The 19,474-nt window shown below is 38.3% G+C and overlaps 1 protein-coding gene across 5 annotated transcripts in view; it reads right to left on the reverse strand.

The window, feature by feature from the left end:
* The window catches only part of slf1 (SMC5/6 complex localization factor 1), a 66,149-nt gene that overhangs the window by 23,006 nt on the left and 23,669 nt on the right, over positions 1–19,474 (reverse strand). For all 5 annotated transcript variants that reach the window (XM_066711842.1, XM_066711840.1, XM_066711838.1 and 2 more), the window contains 9 exons: positions 19,146–19,316; positions 18,663–18,725; positions 18,336–18,482; positions 17,823–17,989; positions 16,843–16,977; positions 16,473–16,614; positions 12,600–12,747; positions 11,022–11,167; positions 1,720–1,889 (listed from right to left, as the gene is read on the reverse strand). In XM_066711842.1, coding sequence (XP_066567939.1) covers positions 1,720–1,889; positions 11,022–11,167; positions 12,600–12,747; positions 16,473–16,614; positions 16,843–16,977; positions 17,823–17,989; positions 18,336–18,482; positions 18,663–18,725; positions 19,146–19,316 — 1,289 coding nt within the window. The remainder of the gene's footprint in view (positions 1–1,719; positions 1,890–11,021; positions 11,168–12,599; positions 12,748–16,472; positions 16,615–16,842; positions 16,978–17,822; positions 17,990–18,335; positions 18,483–18,662; positions 18,726–19,145; positions 19,317–19,474) is intronic.

The raw sequence follows: 19,474 nt of genomic DNA on the forward strand, positions 1-19,474 counted from the left end.
GAAATATCCCATTAGCAATTAATTCAAAATGCATAATCACTAAAATCCTAAATATCTGATCATGGATCGTGTGCTGGATTCATTAAAAACAAAAAGCAAGAAAAAGCAAAACAAAAAAAACACACAATGCAAAAATAGTATGCATTTAAAAAAAACTTCAAGACAGTTTCTAAGCATTTTTCTGTGTTAATAACAGTTTGCTGTCAAGATCCCTTTTGGCATAAATAAGGCTGCCTTTAGGACATCTGACAACACATTGACAAGGAAGAAAAGTTGTGCTTACAAAGTAAGAGACTTGTTTTCTCATAATTGGGTTGTTTGGTACTAGCCTTGACTTTCCTAGCTATGAGAAAGGAACACAGCACTTGACACATGACTTTCTTATTAGCTGGAGAAAGGCAATGGAGTGTGTTGTGGAGTGTAGTGTACTAATGTAGCGTTATTAACTGATGAACAATATAACACCACATCAAATTCCTCCAAGTGCACACAAACTAACAGACTGAAGGTGTATTTGACAACTTTCAGACATCTGCATGCCTAAGATCATTCCCATTTTTTTTTCTTGTTTGTTTCTTTTTCCATCCAACTATGTGAAAGGTGCACAGAACAGTATCTAAAATTAAATACTTGAAATAACGTTGTATTAGGATTTGCCAAAGTACCTCTAGGTCTGTGTGAGTACAGTAATCTCTAGATCTAAGTATTTAAAACAAACTGGGGAAAAAAGCAACCAAACAACAGGATTTCCCAGATCATTACAGTTTAGTCCTTTGTAAACACATCTTTGAATATTTAATACTTAATTGGATTGCATTTCCAGTTTATCCTTATTCGTAAAGGAAAAGTGTAATACAAGGTTGTTTCATAAAGTGAGGGGAACTCATAAATGACAATGATGATGTATGATTAAGTGATGACATTGTAGCATGCCTGCTTCAGACAGCCCTGCTTTTATTCCCCTCAATCCATTTACCTGCAACTCTGTAACACATCTAGTTAAGGTAGTTACGGTGAATGACAACCTTTAACTTACTCATGCTCTTAATGGTAAAGGACTGTCCGGATTTGCAGCAATCACCTTTCAGATGCATTCACATTACTGAGCAGGGTATGTTGGACTGGACCTATATTTCTCCAAGAGATAGACAGATCTGGATTCTGTAAGCAGGCAAGTTCTCACTGTGAAAGTGTGTTATCAAGACAGGACCTCAGCTCCTCAGTCCATAAAACCAGGAAGGAAAAAGGACAGCCTAACTTCAAAGCATGAACAATACCAGGATTTGTTTTCTCCAAGAGTGAAGCATTTAGAGTATCATAGAGAAAGAGGTAGAAAACTTGTAGACTGTTAAAAACTCTGAGGTAGCAAAGTAAAACAAAGTAAAACAAAAAAAACAGGTCATATCTTCACTGCACTGAACAGGCTCTGAATAAATCACACTCCACCAATGCAGCTGGCAGAAGAGAGACAAAGTGATAATTGCTGCAAACACCTCCTACCTTTTATGCCCAGATAACCCTCACTGTTTAGTCTCTAACCTCCTCTTCTACTGCAAAGAGATTTTATCAGGTCTATTGATCCACCTTGACATGTTGATGTCATTAGACGTTATCTCCTGGTGGCACTCCGGGTCACAGTGAGGTCTGCAGCTGTGTCAGCCCCATGCTGTCTGTCCCCACAAGACATCCAGACGTGATGAAGTTATAAGCATTACTCACGGTAGATCTGCCGGCACGTTGGCAGTGCTCTGGCTGTCAGAGGTGGGGGTGATGGCGGGTGTGTGAGGTTCAATCCCAGGCCACTGTCCCATCTTTCGCCCCCCAGGGTTTCTCGCTTGGATTGACCCAGAACCGGTCAGCTTCCCCAAGGCTATTAAATATGAAGAGACCTGATGGGAGACAGGAACATTTACTCCATGAGTCTCACTGCCTGTAACACAAAGCCTTCAGCTTTCTCTTCAAACAAAAAGAGACGACAACCCTTGTATTTCCAAACCAAATCAGAAAAACAAAAACAAAAGAGGAATAAAAAAGAAAATATTTCTGCACAACATAATCTAACAGGGTGATGTCAGAAACATCTTTCCATGTCACCCTTATTAACCAGTATGCTATCTAACACATCATCCACTAAACAACCACTGATCAGCCAGGTCCATGGCCCTGCAGTCTGATTTTTATTTATTTTATAATTTCCCCAAAATCGTGGACAGCATTGCTAAATTATTAACATTTGTGTAGAACTAAGTAAGAATTAGACTACATACATTGAAGAGTTTGCCTGAAGCTCTTGCAATATAAAGTGTAATTTTGTGAGTTTTAACCACATGGTGTTGAATCTTAACCACAGCAACACCATGACATACGAAATGTACGTCTAATGAAACCCCTCACACTGTACTGTAACATAAGTACATACATTAAGATTCTTATTCTGTCCTGTTAGCGGCTTCTCGGTCTAGAGGATCAGGTTTCATTCCCAAAGCCATTGCTGATACTGTACAATGTGTACAGAAAGCTAGGGAGGGCAATCATGTGATGTTTTTATACAATCGCATGTCGTTTAGAGCTCAATTTTCATACGAGTTCCAGTGTATTGTTTATTATGTTTATTTGCATTTTAGTGTATTGTTTATTGTTTTTATTATTATAAAAGTTCATTCTTTATTATAAAGTATAATAATGTAAACTAAAAAGTTATATAAATTGCATATGCATTGTTTTCTTTGTTCAGACTTTACTGAACATGGATGTGTAGTACACGAGACTGTAAAGGGTTAATGAAAAACATTTTGGTAATTACTTTTTTTATTTCATTCATCATATATGTACATTTTAAAGCAATTTCAGGTGTTTAAACATTATTATAAATATTTTCAAAATCTGGTACCTGGGAAGGGTTTTCATTTTTTCACCTGATAGAATTTTTACAACAGTTTGTTATAATAACAGGCTTGTATTGCACAAATTTAAAATATTTTTTACTGGAATGTTTCAAATTCTTAGCATGTGGTGTGTGTGTCAGCTTTTCTATTACCTTGTCCACTGCACCTGAAAACTGGGTCTGCATGCATTCTTCTCATATATTTCATTATAGTCTTTTCGGCAGTGAACTATTGTTCATATCAGGTATTTTACTCAGCTAACTTGTAGAAGTACTGTAACTGGTTTTGAACCTGTATCACAAAAAACAAAACAAAACAAAAAAAAGGCACACCTCACGCAGTGCAGTAAAAAAATAGGAAAAAAAAAAAACATACACTAGGACAGACGAACATCCACTGAGTAAATCATGATCAACAGACTAAATGTGAGAAGAGATGAAACAAGAAGAGACATGTTTGTAAATGAAATACCTAATGTAGGTAACTGATCTAGTATCAAATTGAAACTGTTAGAAAGAAGAAAAACAGCAGACGAAAGTAGTCAGAAGGAACTAGCAAAACACACACCAACTGGCAGGGGTATCGCTATGTAAAAAAAACTTTAAAAGATAAGATTGCTCTTTAACACTGTATAATCATGTGCAAAGACATTCAAGCCTCTTGCGGACTGTAAGCTTGTATGCACTGTTCAGAAAATTAAGTAGATATGGGACGCAACTTCTTTTCAAGAATGGCAGATATGCGATTTGCATTGCACACAAGATACTTACATTCGAAAGATAATGTAACAGGAAGATTCAATCACAGATATCTGAGGCCTTTTTATCCAGGCACAACTTTTGATTTTCACTTCATTTATAATAAAAAGTGTTCTTTATTTTATTTATTATACATAAACTAATACAATTTTTTAACATGTAGACTTCTAACCATTGGTCAAAAGATTTTACATGACTTGTCAAGTTTAAATTTTAAGTATTTAAGTGCTGAATGTTAAAACAAAAATGTAAAACCTATTTGATGTAGTTAGCATATTTTTACATTTTTGTTCAGAGCTTTGTTCATATTGTTCAATTTTTTTTTATTAAATAGAACAATGTTAATCTAAATAAACTATAATTTGTGGTGGGCTAGCATAGTTTTTAATTTGGTAGACCACTTGACAATCACATATAAAACTGATTTGTCTACCCCATGTAACATTATTGTATTTCAATCTCTACATTTTGATAAGCATTGGATAAAGGTGTGAAATGGAATAATACCTGTGGTGTTGTAGAGGGCATATGTTGCCTGCCCACTTGATTTGAAGGGAACTTCGAGTATGCCCAAGTAATTTCGGAAGATCTTGCTTATACCATCGTATTATTTTAAATATCGAATTATGTTGTTTTTCTGCCATTCCCTGGTCGAAAAATCGCCAGCAACCCCACACCCCAGGGGGGTTTTGAAATTAGAGTATACCCACTATAGCACTGACTGATACACTAGATTACATAAGTATTCACCCCCAAAAGGACTTTTCACATTTTGTTATGTTACAATCTTAATTGGGATTCTTTGATTAACACCACATACACAACACCTTAAAGGTGCAAATTTAATTGTGGAACAAAAGTTAATGAATCATAAAAGAATATATAATAATAATAACAATAATAATAATAATAATAATAATAATAATAATAATAATAATGTGTTAGTTGCATACGTATTAACCCAATACTTGTCTTTTTGGGTAAGTCTCTAAAATTGTGTAAATTGGAATTTGTAAAATGTATTTTGAATTGCTGTTTTAGCCAAATTGAATTTTGATGCCTTGTACTTCTCTGTATTTTTGCACTTTGTTTGCACTTATGTTGTAAGTCGCCCTGGATAAGGGCGTCTGCCATAATAATAATAATAATAATAATAATAATAATAATAATAATAATAATAATAAAAGCTTTGCACATCTGGTTCCTGTAATTTTGCCCACTCCAGTGTAGCCTAGTTTGTTTGTTCAGGATCATTGTCTTGCTGAAAGGTCTGCCCTAGTGCATTTCTCTTGCAGACTGAAGCAGGATTTCCTCTAGGATTTTCCTATATTTGGGGATGGTGTTCTTAGGGAGATGAGTAGTGTTGGGTTACGCCACACATAGCGCTTTGCATTTAGAGCACAACGTTCCATTTTAGTCTAATTTGACCAGAGAACTTTTTGCCAAATCTTTGCTGTGTCTTCCACATACTTTATGGCAAAATCCAAACCAGATTTGATGTGATGGATTTTCAGCAATTGTTTTCTCTGCACCACTCTTCCATATATCCCAGCTTTGTGGAGCACCCAGGTAATAGATGACATATGGACAGTTTCTCCTATCCTGGCCGTGGAACTCTGTAGCTCCTTCAGAGTTTTCATTCGCCTCTTGGTGGCTTCTCTGACCACAGACCTCCTTGCCCGGTGGCTCAGTCTTGGTGGATGGCCTGCTTTAGGCAGAGTCATGGTTGTGCCAAATTCTTTCCATTTATTTGTAATCGATTAAACTGTGCTCTGGGGGATGTTCAAAGTTTGGGATATTTGTTATAGCCCAACTTTGGCTGGTGCTTTTCCAGAACTTTCTCTCTGACTTGTTTTGAAAGCTCCTTGGTTTTCATGGTGTGGTTGTTTGGACATGCTCTCTGACATACTCTTGGGCCTTCCAGAAACAGGCATATTTACTATGAGATCATGTGACACTTAAATTGTACAAAGTTGGACTTTATTCAACTAATTATGTGATTTCTGAAGGCAATTGGCTGCTGCAGCTTATTTGTGTCATTGCAAGGGGGGTGAACAATTATTCAAACAATACTTTTCTGTTTCTTATTTGCAGTTAATTAAAAAAAGATAATATGTATTATTTCCAAGATTATGTAATACTTTCTGAAGATCAGTGACAGAAAATCCCTATGAAATCAATTTTCCAGATTGTAACACTATAAAATGTCCAAATGTCCTTGCGGGATGAATATTTATTAAATCCACTGTAAATAGTTTAGGTCAGTATTACTAGATGCACAATCATTGCAGGTTTCTAGTGAAAATAATATTGATGCTGCTTCTACTTTTGCCAGCCAAGAATGTAGTGAAATTAATCAGTCACAAAAGTACACAATCTTGAGCTGTTCTGGAATACTTTTTGGATACAATGTCACTATGGCTTTGTTTGCAAATGTATTCCAGTTCGTAGCAATAATTAATTACGCTGATGAACAGTATTTATTTTTTCTATTAGGTTGATGGACAAAGTCATGGGTTACCTATGGATGCTCACCACAGAAGCAGCTTTTGGGTGCATTAAATGGGTCTAAAAGAAGGACCAGGTTTGGGAACCCTGGTTTAAGAAAATCTAAATGTATCAAATATTCTGAATAGCTAAATCTATTTATTTTATTAATGAAGATTCACAAGCATCAATGTTTGAAACTGAACAGAAGCGATATATATATCGTGATGCCTCATTGGTCCATATTGCAACGTGCCTATGTGACAAATCAGCGGTTATGGCACAATGTACTTGCAACACTCTCTCTCATATATGTGGCCTCTGCAAAAGGTGACTTCATGTAAATATATACGCATGCAAAGTTAGATAATAAATGTCTTTGTCAGATTTGCATTTCTCTCTAAGGAGATGGCCATGAGATTGCCTAAATGTCAGAATTCTGCCAAAAATCTGAAACTCTTGTCAGTTAATACATAAACTGTAATCAGAATAGGACAGTGGTTATATTACTGCTGACAAATTGGGATTCTCATTACAAAACACAGCATATAATTCTCAATAATGTAATTATGCTGTATTTTAAGGCAAGTGTAGGAAAACTGAAGAAGGAATAATAACCAGTAGTAGTTTTACACAGTTGTAAAAAGCAAGTCTAAAGCTAGATTAAAATTAAATGATGCATTTAAAATATACATTAATGTATAATGTATATTGATAGCATTATATCATGTTAAATTGAAAGTAATTTGTTTTCATGAGGTGGAAAAATCAATCAATATTTACAATTTCTCAGTCAAATGATTACATTTCTTGGTTTCTAAAAACCTTAGAGAGAATGCTGTTCTTTGAAATCTTAAGTTTAGAAAATGTATTAACTGATAAATGCTGTCATATTCAGGAAGGCATCATATAGGGAAGACATCCTCTTGCCAAGGGCCTGGCACTAAAAAACAACAAAATATAGTCTCATACATTTTACGTTAGCTCTTTGTGTTCACAGAGGACTTTTCAAATCTGACCTATAAACTTTTAAGAGTTTAATGTTGGTAAAAAATCATCAGTTAAGTCAGTTAGTCCGGCTCCTTATTTATTGACACCCCCTCCACAAACCAAGTATGACCCTGACAGGGCGTTTTATTTATAATTGAAATTAGCCTTCAAGAAGAAGAAAACGCAGCAGCTCCAGGAGTCACAAGGGATTAAAATCAATTGTCTGGCGGGTCTAATTTGTTTGTAGAGGTAGATCCAAGCTTGGCGGGAGCTTATATTAATTAAAAGCATAGCACGGAGGTGAGCAACGAATATCATGGATGCCTATCAAGAAAGCTAACTGTGAACCTAGCATATAAATTCAGTTTCAGAGGCTTGTATTCCCCAAGGCCTCTCTCTTTTCCTGAGCCCAGATGATGACACCTGCCAGGAACAGAGGAACTACAGCAGCTGCAGCATCACCTTTAGCCACCACCTGTCAGCACCTGCTCTCTCCTTCATGAATGGCGGCGACTTTGGGAGCCAGCGCGGGGCAACTCCGGTTCAGTGTCAAGAGGCACAAATTCATCACTGCCTACTCTGTCCAGCTGTGACTCCAATCCGATGCTCTCTCCCCACTCGACTTTCGGCAGCCCAGGTAAAGAGGAATGAACTGCTCCCAGCACGCAGCACACCCCGCCATCCCCCTGGCACTCTCTTCCCCCAGGCGTCCAGAGGAGAGTAACCGACTCTTCAAGGGCACACCACAGCCCAAACCTTTTTTCTTTATCATACAAGGGAATTATTTAATCGAATGATGAAGTAACTAAAAGAGCGTCCCTTCCCATACCACTTGACCAGTACCCGACAGCCAGAATTAAATGGTTCATAGACATACAGGGGGCTGTATTATTAAAAGTGAACAATTTTCGTAATGAGAAGGACAAAATAAACAACTTTCAGAGTGCTAACTGAAGCAAACAAAAATAAAATTCGAGCCACAAAAAGTGGTGATAATATTCACACATAAACACAAACATTGTAATTAAATTTTTTAATTTATATAAGCTTTGAAGTAAAGCACTTTGTGTACAAATAACACCTGGCTGCCCTATCATAACACTCTTGCTAGAAGGTGTACACCAGTCACCCATCTGCCCTGTGCCTTCATATTCTCTAGTCAGTTGCGGTTTACAGAGAGAGATTTCTAAGTCTTATACTCTGGGTATTGAACGGTTTTGATCTTTATATCAGGGATTTGGAGAAGTAAAATTGAACTGCTCAGGTCCGGTCAATTTGAGGCTGCTCCGTCTCAAATAATTAACTGTACGAAACTTATATGAAATAAAGTGATATCACTGATTTCCGAAAGGTATGTATGCTCAAAAGAATACTGTGCTGCAGGCCTTTTCTTTTTATTTATTTTAATAATTGTTATTATTATAATAATAATAATAGTATGTTGGTTTTTTTAACAATTTATTTTTATTTAGACCCCTTGCGTAGCAGGTTAAGCAAAGCAGGGAATATCTGTACCAGCACCTATAAGTTACTTGTCAGCATAAATTACAGGATGCTGGTCCCTGATGTGTGTAAAAAAGTTGTGTTTTCCACCACAAGCACAGAAAAAGGAACTAAGACACCATGCTGTTTTTTGTTCTTTTTTCACATATCTAAAGTACATCCATGCAGTGGATTTAATAAGGTTGGCAAGTTAGAAAAGATCTTTGTCAGGCATTTTGCTTACAAAATAAGGGAGACTGTTCGGTGAGTATTATATACACTATATAGGATTATATAAATATGTTCTTAATCCAGTTATATTTCTAAAGCCATGCAGGACCAGTAGGGATCATGTCATGTCAAGGTTATATACCATATGTATTGTAATTATGATAATTGTGGTGCAGTGCAACAAGAACGGTATGTATATCATAATGTATCTAAATCGCGGTACTTCCTAAAACCGGTAAACGACCCATGCCTAATATATTTAATAAATTAACAAAATTTCACATCGTTACTGCAAGTGGTATGGAAGATATAGGCATATATATTTTGTACATTTACAGTTGTATACAAAAACGCAGCATGTGACCAAACCATGCAGAATATAAACTAAATTTATCACATCAGTTCGTATTAATATTAGTTCCCCGAGAGCAATGTATGTATCATTTAAGACATATGTGCAGCACTCTATGTAAGCAATGCTGACATTTGGTTGGTCCACAGCAACCATGATTTTATGTGCAGCAACTCGCTTAAGCAAAATTTCAGCATTGTAAGCCTTATGGTACTGAAGAAGTAATCTTCATAGGTTTCATCAATTTACTCAACATGGCTACCAATGCATGTGACCAATCAATTTGATATGAACAAGCCTTAGGAGGTCATAAGGCAATATTGTACACAGTTTAATTTGTTTACTGGAAGTGGTTATGAAACACAGGAGAGTTTTGTCAAATTTCCGTAAGTATATGAAAAGGCAATATGGCAGCATAAGTATGTGACTAAACTTTAAATAATCCATACACTGGTTTAACACTAGAACAGATTTCATTTTATGTACAAACGCCTAACGCGCAAACCGTGCATCTCCTTTATAAAACAGCTGTGCCAAAATTGAAAAACAAAGAGTTGAATAAAACTTAATATTTTGACATATGAAAATCACACATAACATTTTCATTGCAGGAACACTGCATTTACAGATAACATTTAAGTATTTTTCTTATGTTTTCAAAATGAGCGCATATACATAAACATGAATAAAATAAACTTAAGGCAATAAACTATGTAAACTGGTGTATAATTCAAAATGCTCATATGTTAGCAGACATACAATTATAAAACATAAATAAACAGTTATAAAAATAGCATAAAACTAAAATATAACATCTTATGCAATGTGAAAGTGCTTTGAAATGTCGGTCTGTCTGTTACAGCTGCGAATATCAATTATGAAAATGCATTTTTCAACACTACAGTGCATTTGCCACAGACACTGCCATTAGCAACCTGCCAGTGTCTTTATTCCATGTGCCTGTGAGCAGCACTGGCTGAAGGGTTAGGGGCATCTTCTCAGTCCTGCATAGATACTGAATTGTTGTGCCAACAGTAGTCTAATAAATGCTAACACCAGCCAGCCTATTGCCAGCCCTACACCTAATACAAAATAATTAACATACATGATCAAACAGGTGACTGATCAAGACAGTGATGCAGAGACCTGGGTTTGCAACGTGATCAACATAAAATTCCAAAGGAAATTTAGAAACTTAGTGAGCCGATCAGGACAAGCAGATGAGAGCTATATCACCTGTGATTCTTGAATTGTGTATATTTTGTGACATCTGCAAATAAAATTAAGATAATAATATACAATTAATTAATGATTAGGTGTAGAAATTCACATATGTATTTTCATCGTCTCATAGCAGCAATGTTTTTTTACACAGTATATGGTTTTGTTGTCGCTGGAAACTGAAATTAATGATGCTACAGGGCCACTACACAATGAGACTGATAAATTTCCACTGATCTTAAAACTAGGACTAATCCTAATACTAATGAGGGAATAAACCAAAGCAATTTTCACAGGTACCAGGCAAGTGGTTTTGGGCAAGATATTTTTACAATGTCAGCAACATTTCGACACAAAATGGTACAATTTTTGGAGAAGTTGTCGCCTGAAATTTGACCAGAAAATCTTGTTTACAGACTGCACATACCTCTAAAACATTGTCAAGTCTTGAAACTGAGAGTTCAAAAGGCCTTTTAAAGTTTTTATTTTCTTTTTTAAACTATAATACAAATTGTAACAACATTATGCTTCCAGCACTTTGTGCTTGGCAATCAAATACTGAGAAACATTTTTAGGCATCCAACACCTTCAGTGCTCGGCAACCTAATAACTTACAATTTTAAGGAGAGAGAGGGGTTCTGGCCCAAGAGTGATGCAGTTCTGAAAGCAGATGTTTCTGAAAACTGCATCGGCCATAAGCATCTTAAGCCAGGGTGGCTGCAAATTTGAGACAAACTCCTCTAGAACTTCAGGGCTCAGGTCTGCAAGAAAAAAAAAAAAAAAAAAAAAAAAAAAAGGAAATCATTCAGTCATTTTAATTTCCAGTGTATCACGCAAACCTTCTGCACACTGGAATTGGCATCACCTAGGGCTGTGCCAGTAAACGGTATATAGCCTCACCATGGTGAAAAATAATTTATCGTCAATACCGCCTTTTATTTTATTTTTTATGGAGTGATTATGAAGTGTCTGTTTAGTGCTGCAGTAATGTCGCGGCACTGTGGCGTGGGAGATCTGGGTTTGAATCCTGCTGTGGGTGCTCCATGAGCAAGTTCTGGGACAAAATAAATGTCAGAATTCTCATAGCCTATTAAACCAAGAAAAACATTAGGGCACATTCTTCATACTATAGTTATCACACACTTTATCATTGTGGGCTATTTTTATTTTATTTCAGTACTTATTATTGTTATGCTACGACGTGTGTTTGCATACATAACTCTGTAGTCACACGCAATGAGGCTCCACCAGCAGGCCTTGTTGCAAAAATATCAAACATTTAGAACAATCTATGCTAAGTGCACGCCCCAACCTCTTCGCTCAACAAACTACGCGCACCCCTGTGGCATGCTCAATAAATACGTGCACACCAATGTAAACACACAGACACACACATGCATGGTATTTCTATAGTTTCTATAGGAAACCTCATTACTTACATCCACGTGGCCGGAGTTATCGATAAAAAGCAGTGAGATTAAAGAGTTGAAAAACAGACTATAATTGTCGTGGGAGACTGTAAAGACTGTTTTGGAATCATTGTAGGACATTAAGAAGTAGTGATAAGGTTTTCTTTATGTAGTTACTGTATCTGCTATTTATGATTTATTATAGTGCTATTTGTTTTTAGCACAGCTTAAGTAGTGATTTCCAAAACAAAACTTGCTGATGACAATCAGTGACCTTATTGTTGGTGATTAAAAGCTTGTGATGAAAAGTGTGTGACAAATTGACAGGTACCTTAGGGTCCATTTAAAAATTGTTTTTAAAACGAATAGTGAAACACTGCAACTCTGATGTGATCATCATCAGGCAGTCATGTTGGTATTTCTTGCACAGAACATCTACACAACACCACTGAAAGCACGTGTGTAACACTTAAAGACAACAACAAAATGGAAATTGATTCATTTAAATATAGTTCTTTAAAATATGTATTTGAATCAAAAAAGTGTACTCCAAATGCCCTTTTTACTTTATAACATAATTTCATAATGTAATTTGCACATCGTTCTTTTAAACCACCACCACCACCATCTTTACCTATTTAAAGTACTAATACTACTGTATATAAAACTACAAAACAATTTCACACTTCACTCTTAGGCATTTAATAATATTGAATTACATACGTTAAAAACAAGAGATCAAGTTAAAATAATACAAATAAATAAACCCCTTCTTTGGCCATACCTTGGCATAAAATGGAAAGGTGATCTGCAAGGTCCCTCATCCCTTTGTCTATTAGGCTTCTGTTCTGTTTACGGTTATCTTGATGCCAGTATTCCACTACCAGTCCCAGAATGCAATGTAATGTGGACACCACTTTCTGATGAAAGTCCTGAAATGAAGGGTAGTAAAATGACTCAATGTAAACATTTCTGTTTTGAATGCATCTATGTTCTAAGTTTTAAGAGATGCGTTTCTTACAAAGAGTTATTCCTTTGGATGTTATTTTTAATACTATCTTGGAAAGTCACTATTTGTAGTGGTCCATTTAAGGTATTTAGAGCTTAGTTGCAATGTTGCAGCAAAAAAAAAAAATGTTTTCCCGGTACCAGGTGTGCAGACTAATGTACGAAGTGTTTATCGCTGCAGTGCAGTCCTATCAAAGCAGAATGGACAGGAAATGGGTAAAGAATATTAAGCATAACAACAGCAGAAAGGAAATAACACACAATAAACTATCCTTACATCCTACCCTTGCCAATATTTCAGGAAACATAATAAACAACTGATAAACATGCAACAAAAGTGAACTAGAATTGACTGCATACTTTCAAGCAAGTCCACAGGTCTACCTGAACTTAACAGGCTATATGCTGATGTAAATATTTTTAATATTAGAGTATGTTGTGGGATAATTAGATGTCTCTAGGGGGTGTATTGTTGCCAGTACTGTCTTGTATTGAATATGAATAGAAATTCAAAAAGTACACTTGGTGTGAAAGACTGTAGATTGTAGAGACGTTATGTGTATCATTTACTGTAAATAATATGTAGTAGAATATTTTTATTTAAGAATGCTTTATTGTGGCATAGATTTCTGTAGTTGCAATTATGCCTGACATTACATACAGTTAGGTCCATAAATACTTGTCAACACAATGGATTTGAAAGGAAACAATCAAGATGTGCTTTAAGTGTAGACTTTCATCCAAATTGGGTGAACGGTTTAGGAATTACACCCATTTTTATAGGTTGTCCCCCCTATTTTAGGGGCTCAAAAGTATCTGGACAAACTAACATAATCATGAATTACATTGTGAGTTTCAATACTTGGTGGCAAATCCTTTGAAATCAATGACTGCCTGAAGTCTGGAACCCATAGACATCACCAGATGCTGGGTTTCTTCCCTGGTGATGTTCTGCCAGGCCTGTACTGCAGCTGTCTTTAGTTCCTGCTTGTTCTTGGGGTGTTTTGCCTTCAGAGATAGCAAAAACATTAGGTGTGGCCAAATCATCTATTTGGTACATTCTTAAAAAGAAAGAACACACTGGTGAGCTCAGGAACAACAAAAGGCCATGGAAAACAACTGTGGTGGATGACAGAAGAATTCTTTCCCTGGTGAAGAAAACCCCCTTCACAACAGTTGGCCAGATCAAGAACACCCTCCAGGAGGTAGGCGTATCTGTGTCAAAGTCAACAATCAAGAGAAGACTTCAACAGAGTAAATACAGAGGGTTTACTACAACATGTAGTGCCAAAAACAGGAAGGCCAGATTAGATTGCCAAAAAACATCTAAAGAACCATGTACAGTTCTGTAACAACATCCTATGGACTGATGAGCCTCTGGCCCACCCTTCCACCCCCCAGCAACTCTCAAATTGGCAACTCAGCACCCAAGACTCTTGGGTGCTCCAAATTATATCTGTTAGCTACTCCCTACAATTTCAGACACATCCACCCCCCTTCCAGGGAGTGGTGTGGATGCAAGAGAGGGACCTGCTGCAGTGTGCAGCACTTTGAGTCGAAATCGCTGCTCTCCTGGAGAGGCGAGCAATCCGCAAAGTGCCCCCGCTGGGGCAGCATGAAGGATTTTATTCCCCATACTTCCTTGTGCCCAAGAAAGATGGCGGTTTCCGCCCCATCTTGGATCTGAGGCACCTGAACCGTGTCCTCAAGATGTTGCACTTCAAGATGCTCAATCTGTGCACCATGTCCCAGGCCATCAAGCTGGCGACTGGTTCACCACGGTGGATCTGACAGATGCGTACTTTCACATCCCCATTGCGTAGGGCGCACAGAAGTTTCTCCGCTGCGCCTGCCGAGGACCGAGAGTTTGAGATTGCCGTTCTCCCCTTCGGCCTGTCGCTAGCCCCATGCAATTTTTCCAAGTGCATGGACGTCGTGTTAGCCCCCTTGCATTGCCAGGGGTCCGCGTCCTCAATTATCTAGAAGACTCTGTTGCCATGCTCGCCACATTGGCGCCAGAGAGAGTGTGTCTCTCCCTCTTCCGACTGAGAGCTCGTGTCAGGGTGTCCTTTTGCCAGAGGCTGCTGGGCCTCCTAGCGGCTGCATCACAGACCCTCCCCCTTGGCCTCCTCCAATTGAGGCCCCTGCAGTGGTGGTTCAGGTCTCTCAGGATGCACCCTCACTGCGATCAAACAAGCCGAGTCACAGTCACTCCGGCGTGCTGGTAGGCGCTCCGTTGGTGGCGGAGCCCTCACAATTTGAGCCTTGGTGTGCCCCTGGGGCCAGTCTACCACCGAGCAGTCATGACGACAGATGCCTGCAAGCAGGGTTGGGGAGCAGTCTGAGACAGACGTGGAGTCCGAGGCAGGTGGATGGAGCCCGCACAGGCCCTCCATATCAACGTCCTGGAGTTAGAAGCAGTACTCCTTCGACTGTCTCATTTCCTGCCAGTCCTACGGGACAGACATGTGCTGGTTCGGATGGACAACACAGCGGTGGTTGCCTATATCAACAGGCAAGGAGGTCTCTGGTCGCACAGACTGTGCTGTCTAGCACGCCATCTGCTTCTGTGGGCGCAGCCACGGTTCCGCTCCATCAGAGCAGTTCACCTCCCAGGCCTGTCAAACACGGCAGCGGACCTCCACTCTCGGGGAGGCCCCCCGGTCTCGGAATGGCGCCTCCACCTGTTTGTGATACAACAACTGTGGAGCCGGTTCGGCAGGGCGGACATGAATCTCTTTGCCTCAGCAGAGTCCACAAACTGCCCACTATGGTTCTCTGTCCGAGACCGCTCAGGAATCCTAGGGATTGACACGCTAGCCCACACATGGCCGCGCTGTCTCCTTTACCCATTCCCACTGTTTCTCCTTCTCCTGGTGGTCTTGGAGTTCAGGAGAGAATGAGCGACAGTTCTGCTGATAGCCCCACGGTGGCCTCACAGATTTTGGTTTGCAGATCTGATCGCCCTCCTCCACAGAGAGCCTTGGCTGCTCCCAGTGAGATCGGACTTGTTGTCCCAGGTGCAAGGCACGCTTTGGCACCCTGGGCCTGGCCCTTGTGCAGGAGCGACTGATTGCCTTGGGTCTGTCAGACGCGGTAGTAGCCACTATTCAGTCATTGAGAGCTCCCTCTATGAGGTCGCAGTATTCCTACCACTGGCGGACATTTAGCACTTGGTGCCAAGCCGGCGGTCAAGACCCAATTAATTGCCCCATGGGGGTCACATTACAATTTCTTCAGGAGCTGTTGGACCAGGGTAAGTCCCCGTCCACACTCAAAGTGTATCTGGCAGCCATCTCCGCATGTCATGTCCAGTACACGTACTATAGCTACATAACTGCAAAGATTCCTACTGATTGATTTAAAGAAAGAAGAAAAATATCTGATACTATAACTATATGTCTCTGTTTTAATGTATTTCTATATGTAAAGATTTTTAAATAAGCATGTCTCCATCTCAACTGTCTTTTAAAGCAATGGTATGTATTTCTCTAAATTCATATCAAAACAAATGTTGGACCACACTGTGTTGTATGAGAGCAAATAATTAGAAGGCATAAGTGTGGAGCTCAAGTTAAATATGTAGCTTTTTCGATCACCTTACTGAACAAACATGGAGAAGGGAAACCGAAGGCATTGTGTTACGTACCTCTTTTGATAGAATATATGCCTGGGTGGCATTAATTAGCAGCTCTGCTAATTGTTGTATAGGTCTGGACGCAAGGGTGGATCTTTCCCATACACTCCAGAATGTTTTTACCAGAACCGAAGACATTGCTCCTCCACTTTTTCTAAGAAAATCAGAAATGAATCAAGTGGGTCAAGTGCAGACAGGTCTTGCAATCCTCTTTATCATAGAATTGTAGTCCTCCCACTTATTTACCTATCTGAATGACTATTTAGTAATGTAGTTGTATGATTAAAGACCAATATTATACAGTTCACCTGACCCAAATAATAAGGAAGATAAATAATTAGTTTAAGATCACTTTCATAATTTAATTCTGGCATTCTGTTACCTGTTTTTTAAAGCATGGATATCAGACTCAAAGAGCTCTAGAAAGAATGACAAGAGTTCCGCGTGAAACTTCTGCTGCTCTTGATTGGCAGGCCCAGGGAGGGAGTGACAGCAGGGACCCCCGGATACACACAGCCTGATAGGGAAAAACAAAGCTTCATATGAAAGTTAAACTACACAACTGCATTCCTAGTTAAACAAAGTGCTGGATAAAAATGGGACATGCATTATTTGAATCCCTTTCTGTTGCATATCCTATTTAATGGTATAATAAGTACAATTTTTTTTACTAAAAAATATGATATGGTTCTCAGTTTAACTAGTACATATAATGCTTTTAACAGTCTCACTTTCTGGAGTTAATGTTCAATGTTTTTTCCAATGTCTATTATATGCTAAATCAGACTCAAATTACATCCATTCCACAAATGCAAATACTGACACTAAATAAATATAAAAAAACACTTATTTCTCTAAAGCAATGATGTGTGCTGAGGAGGTACATCAATGTTGCACCATGTGAGCAGACAAGTTCAGCAGTGCACCACAACTAACTGTCCCGTCACATTTCCTGTCCAAAGCCTTTATTTTTAATTTTGAACATGCAGCTGGAAAAACAATTAAGCAGCAAGATCAACACAATCACACAGAGCATAGAAACAATAAAGTAAATAATTGTGAAAGTTAATTTGTATTAATCACCTAAGAAAATGTTGCAGTTTTTGACTATGCAAACAGGTCTGGAGGGCCAATTAAAACTACTAAGACTAAAAGAAGAAATGGTATCTAGTGGCTGCTAAGTAATTATAAAGGAAAGCACACTGCAGCTTATAGGTACAGTTGACAGACAGGCTGGTCAAATCCATTCCATAAGAATTCTGTCCAACTGGTTTTCAATTGTAGGCCTTCAGCTGCAGAGTGACTTCCATGTTTGCTTGTCCACTACTCTAACAAATGGATTGTGGAAGCAATGACTAGTACCTGACAGAGATCTCCAGCAAAGACCAAGTTCCCTTCTTGCAGTCTGGGCACTGGAGCACGCTCAGGAAATAGCTGACCCGTGGTGTCACCCCAAAGGGAGGGTTGTTACGGAGAATATCATGCAGCGTGTTCAGAAACGTGCTGGAAAACAAGGGGCTTATGACGCCCTGGAGAAGGTAGGAAAAAAAACATACACACAGATGAAATGTTATAAGATTAATACATTTTTTAAATGTGCAGCTTTTGATAAGCTGCCTGGCTGCATTATGTTTGTAATTCAATTTTATTTGGGATAAAGGTTGTCTTTTCTTTTACTATGAAACTAATATCTTAGTCCAGCACAGTTAATCCAGTAGCATTTAACAAGGCTGCAAAATCTTGTGTACAAGCTAAATGCTTCAGAAAAAAGTAGCTTGAATAGAGAAATTTACTGTCACTTCTTCAAAGTTGTGTTACTGTATATACATTTATACCATGAAAAAAGTAAAATAATTAAAAACAATTGTACTGTACCTGCAAAGCGTGATTCATCAGAGAATGGATAAGGTGGGCAGGGGGCAGGACTCCAGGTAGCAGCACCCACTGGATCTCATTCAGAGCTTCAGTGAGGAAGCAGCACTCAATCAGGCTCCTGATGTTAGTGAAATCTGCCTCTCTGTTCTAAACAGTAAAAAGTCAGTAAAACAAAAAAATACAATTATCTTTTTTTTTCCATGATTATATTTGTGACTTGATCTATATGTTACTTAAAAGATAATTCTGTCCTTTAATAAATACACACACAATGTATATTCTTCAAACCTTCACACAGTTTATTGAAATCCCATTGAGGAATCATACCTGAACTTGGTCATCTGTGGTGAAGTCTTGAAAACCAGCAGCTGAATATCTTGTCTGCACAACCTTAATAAATACATTAAAAAAAAAAAAAAAAAAAAGATATGAAAAAGTTCTTGCAGGTCTGTTTTTCCAATAAATATATTTTTGAATAATTACATCTTTCAGATAAACTGTAATTCTCAAAACAACACAGAGTGTGCCGACAGTGGTAAGTGATGATGTTCAGTGTTCTCAGAGGGGAAGCTATCAGAATAACATTAAGGAATAGTTCAAAACTGTCTCTCTCATAATTGTTTAACTTGGACATGCCAGCTATTATCATTATTGACCAGACTCACCGCTACACCTCCTGTGTAGCAGTGTGAGGGGCCAAGGCAGACAAACATTTTAAAAGGGGAAAAATTAAACATCTAATCAAAAACAAGGAGGAAACAACACAAGTATGTCAGAGTTGCAAGAGTAACATATTAAAGTAAAATTCACCAAGTTTCCCTGAAGCAGTTGCTCTCTCAGTTTATTTTCAAAATCAGAGAATAGCCTCTTGTTCACTTCCGAGTTGCATTGCAATGCACTGTTCGGTGATCTGTCAGTGTCACCGCTGGAGACACATGCAGCATCTTCATCAATACTCATCTCATCAGTGCTGTTCGCCCCCTTCAACACAACACACACATAGTTTAGTCAACAAACCACCCGACACCCCAAGGCCTAATCAACAGATACACAGAAGATACAAGACCATTTAAGTTTCTTTCAAGCCAGGAGGAAAGATTGAATGGAACCCATTAGTTTTTTTTATAATTTGCTTAATA

Source organism: Amia ocellicauda, chromosome 8 (assembly GCF_036373705.1).
Source record: "Amia ocellicauda isolate fAmiCal2 chromosome 8, fAmiCal2.hap1, whole genome shotgun sequence".
NCBI lineage: Eukaryota > Metazoa > Chordata > Actinopteri > Amiiformes > Amiidae > Amia > Amia ocellicauda.